The sequence below is a fragment of the Thermobia domestica genome, chromosome 6 (assembly GCF_964235325.1).
Source record: "Thermobia domestica chromosome 6, izTheDome1.hap1.1, whole genome shotgun sequence".
NCBI classification, from domain to species: Eukaryota; Metazoa; Arthropoda; class Insecta; order Zygentoma; family Lepismatidae; genus Thermobia; species Thermobia domestica.
This window is the reverse complement of record NC_137459.1, coordinates 211,739,194-211,743,802: the sequence shown is the minus strand read 5'-3', so window position 1 is coordinate 211,743,802 and position 4,609 is coordinate 211,739,194. Positions and strand designations below refer to the sequence as shown.

Sequence of the window (4,609 nt, the reverse complement as noted above, 5' to 3'; positions counted from 1 at the left end):
TATGTGTTCGTAGTCTTATGTAATTTCTGCTATGTTAAAATAGGGCTTGGAAAATATGCTTATAAAAGAGAACGAGTACAACTCCCTAACTTGTGTTCATAAAAGAGAATGAATACACCACCTTAAAAAGTGCTCATAAAAAAGAATGGATACACCCCAAAAATGGAGGTCCTTTGTAGAACGAATACATCTCTGCTATGTTCAATTAGAGGTGGAACGAATTTGCTATGTTCGTAGTCTTTCCTTAGGGGTGGAAAAAGTGGTCATCAAAGAGAATGAATACAACCCCTTAAAATGGTTATCTGTAGACCGTGGGTGGACGGTTCATGGTGTCGATTGTAATATTTGCTATTTTTGTTATGTTAAAATAGGGTTGGAACGAGTACACCCCTGCTGTATTACATAGTCTTATGCAATTTCTGCTATGTTAATTAAAGGGTTGGAAACGAGTACACCCCCTTATTATGTTGGTAGTGTTTGCTATTTCTGTTATGTTAAAATAGGGGTGGAAAATATGCTCATAAAAGAGAACGATTACACCCCCTAAACTGGAGGTCGTAAAGGACCATGTCGGGACGGTTCAGGGTGTTCGTAGTCTTATGTTAAAATACATCCCTGCTATGTTACGTAGTCTTATGTATCATTCTTTTATGTTCAAATAGGGGTTGAAAACGAATACATCTTTGCTATGTTACGTAATCTGCTGTGGTAAAATAAGGGGTGGAAAAAGGGAACGAGTCCACCCCTTTAAGATTACGAGACTATGTGTTCGTAGTCTCTGCCATGGTGGAAAAAGTGGTGGAAAAAGTGATCATAAATGGGAACGAGTCCACCCCTTAAAATGTACTCATAAAAGAGAACGAGTACACCCCCTAAAAAGTGCTCATAAAAGGGAACAAATACACCCCTAAAATGGAGGTCGTAAAAGACCGTGGGTGGACGATTCAAGGTGTTCGATTTCCCATGGGCTCCTGGATTGTTCTAATATGTTCCAAATATGTTCCAGATCGATCATTTTTCTACTACTTACTTGCACTCATCTTAATTATTATTGGTATCGCAGCCAGTATTATGACTGCAGTAACATTGCGCACACGCGCACTTCTTCGACGTCGCCGGCGAAAACAACCCTTTTGCCAAATGACCTCACCCCGACCCCTCCTCACTATTTAAGTGTTACGGGGTAGTTGTACGAATATCAGTACCAATTACGTATAACATAAGCCAGCAAGCACACAAATTCCGTTGTCTCTCTCTTTCGAGATCATGGATGTCAACCACAGCACGGACACACCCTCTACATCAACACAAGATCTAAAGGACGAACGAGTTCGATTGTCCACGTTTACTAACTGGTCAGTACCTTTTATCTCGCCAGCTTCCCTGGCTCGTACTGGCTTCTACTTCTTACGTGCACCCGAGTCCGTAAAATGCATCTTCTGTAACCTCGAGGTTAGCTCATTTGAACCAGGAGATGCGGCACAGAAAGCACACACGCGCTGGTCCCGATATTGTCCATTCCGCCGAGGATTCCTGGTTGCGGAGGTGCCCTTGATCCCTCAATCTATTCCTCATAGAACAGGTCATGATGTTGGTGGAAGCCTACATTTCGAACTGAGAGAACATTCATGTTCAGAGCGGGACCCCCCTCCACCGACTAGTTCATTGGCTGGAAATGATGAAGTACCGGTTAGAGGCCCTGTACATCATTAGTATTTTATCGAATAATCACGTTTAGACTCCCATAAGTCTTGGGCCGTAAGCCTTAAGCAAAGACCGGAAGCATTTAGTACTGCTGGTTTCTTTTACACTGAAAAGGGCGACGCAGTCATCTGCTACTATTGCGGTCTGGGTCTCCATAAATGGTTGCCAGAAGACGACCCGTGGATCGATCATACTCGTTATGCTTCCAAATGTGCTTACATTGCTCTTAAAAAGGGGTCTGAGTATATTAATCAAATACTGAAGTCGTGTTCCACCCCATTACCTACCTGTACAGAAAATGAACCATCTCATTCGCTGACTGTTACACATGAGGACATTCCTGTCGCGTGCCATGAAAGAATCTCATCTATAAACTATCCCCCAGACAGTTTGCCTGAATGCAACTTCAACCCTCTGTGTAAAATTTCTTCACTCAAGAAATACAAGTTATATTTCGTTCAGATATACTCAGAAAAATAAGGAATACAGGAAGAAAAAGAGGGAGGCGATAGTAAATATTCGTCGATACCTTTATATGAAATTACCTAGGAGTAAGTGTCTTTGCAGTACCCACTTTAGAGAAAGAACAGAGAGTTGACAAGAAACGGGATATGCTCCATGGATTTCAGATAAGGAAGCCCACCTAACCAATAACAGGAATTATGTACTAAGTATAACATGCTTATATTTTTTCTTTTATTTATCTTCTTCTATGTAAAGTAATAAGTAAAAGGTACTTGTGTTATGAAAATTAACGAAAAGAAAAATGTAATTCTGTGGTAGAGATCAGGATTGCTAGATTGATAAATGATTACTTCAAATTCATTTCTCTTAAATTAGTAGTAGTAAATGTTCCTTCATAATTACGATTGGCTTCATACAGAAGTACACGTTAAGTAGTTTCTTTTATTAATAACAAGTATCAAAATCAGATAGTTCAAGCAAGCTAGTTTTAAATGATTGGGGATGATTAGAAAAGTCAGTGGCCTAAAGTAGTTCGTCTAAAATCTAAGCAATAATTACAAAAGGGAATGGTACTTAACTGATATTGATGCAGCTGTATTCCCTCGTTGACAATCAAATCAGAACGCTTTACTCGCGAATCTCAGTTTTAACAAGCAAAGGGAACCGGCCCAGGAAGTTCCTAATCATTGCCCCGTACCCCTCTGTGAGACCCATACAAATCTTTCCATCACCGGAAATGTTAATGAGCAAACTTATTTTTACGCACATAGACCAGATACGCTAGTTGCTAACTGCGTAAATAAAAAAAAATCCTTGTCCGAATGAAAATTTTGATTCTTGACTTGAGTTTGGAATTGTTTCTCAAACTGGGACTCGCGATCTCGTTGAAACTATTCCTGAGGACTGCAACTGGCTCACCTAAAAGATGTGAGTTACACGAACCCTTAAATGCAATTACCATTCCGCGCTCGTCCATAATGAATGAGTTACCCATTGAATCTTTCCCTCTCTCCATTGTTCAGCTCAGGCTAAAGAATAAGCTGACAAATACTTACCCTATCCGTTCTTAATGGGAGCAACCAACCCACGTGGAAATTAGGCCGACTAACTTAATTGGAACCATCTCCTTGACTGCCATGAGCATCGAGTGAAAACTAAAACGGTTTCCTCCAACATACCAATTTCACCGATCGATAAATACCGGAAGTTACCATAGTTAGATGGAAATTACTGTTCTTCCTCTTCTTCTCCTCCTACGTGAAAGTCCGAAAAGAAATAACACAATAATCAGATTCTCACTAAACGGTGAGTGGTCAGCGCATCCTTTACCATCAAAATATTAACATTCGGTAGGAATATAGAAATCGGTGCACTCCTTTCTTTCACACTTCTTAAAAAAATATATATTAATCAAACTTCATGAGTAACGTGTGGACAGCATTTTTCTTAAATCACACCAAAGCGGATGTGAACCGAAAAGCGAAAAATTTCTTACTTGGCACAGTATGCCTTACTGTTCAAAATATGTAAAATTGACATCCGCAAAATGATGTGTGGTCAGAACTCCTTCCATCTGTCATGTCCGTCCCTTGTTAACATCGTTATGATTCGACATAAATAACTTCGTTAACAGCAACGCACTAACGTGTGGTACACACATCTTTCTTTCGTACAATATTTAACTCTCAGGAGCAGTCTACGATTATATTCCCATTGATTGAACAATATTACACTCCTAATTACACATAATACTCACACGTATATGTCGAAACTCGAAAAGCACGGACTTCACGTGATACTATTCACTGATGACTTTCTACTAAACCAAATTTTTATCCGGGATACACTTCTCCCCAAATGACCCTATAAGTTTTCACACAAAGAAAAACAAAAATAATCCGATACACTATTGGTGATAGTAACCACAGCCATTAAATAACAATTAATCTAGCGAACAAAATTGTTGCCATCCCACGGGTCTTTTAATCTCTTCACTACTGTACAAATTGTTTTCGTCATATTTAAGAACAATGACAGTACGCATGTTACAAGTTGCCTCGTTTCAGGAGACCATTTTATTGAGACATCCAGATGACTGCCGAGCGACCCAAAAGGTGCCCGGAACCGAGATGACCCGTTGAACCTAGAGTCAGAGTCTAAGAAGCGGAGTGAGTTTCTACGACTGGTCCAGTATAGCGGAGCATAAAGGTTTATCACCGTCCAGCCTAGTCACCTACCTGAATGGTGCACGCCAAAGGCCTGACCAAGGATGCAGATCTTGGTTGACAGAGACTATGACAATGCTATCCTCTCTTCAATGAAGCATGATGCTCCAGTACGCAAAAGCATTTCTTACCTGTGGGAACCAGGAAGATTACCAGATGTTAGTTGAATCAGCGGCCATGAACTTTTATAAGGTTTAATACATTCTCATACTCCA

The 4,609-nt window shown here is 40.2% G+C and overlaps 1 protein-coding gene across 1 annotated transcript; it reads left to right on the top strand.

Moving 5' to 3' along the window:
• Positions 1-1,266: 1,266 nt before the first annotated feature.
• LOC145687441 (death-associated inhibitor of apoptosis 1-like) lies at positions 1,267-1,713 on the top strand. The gene has a single exon (XM_081760892.1). The coding sequence runs from the start codon at positions 1,267-1,269 to the stop codon at positions 1,711-1,713; it is 447 nt and encodes a 148-aa protein (XP_081617018.1).
• The last annotated feature ends 2,896 nt before the right edge of the window (positions 1,714-4,609 follow it).

Bases quoted from the DNA above. Each gene is read 5' to 3' on its own strand.
- LOC145687441 (XM_081760892.1), top strand. From the start codon at position 1,267: ATGGATGTCAACCACAGCACGGACACACCCTCTACATCAACACAAGAT.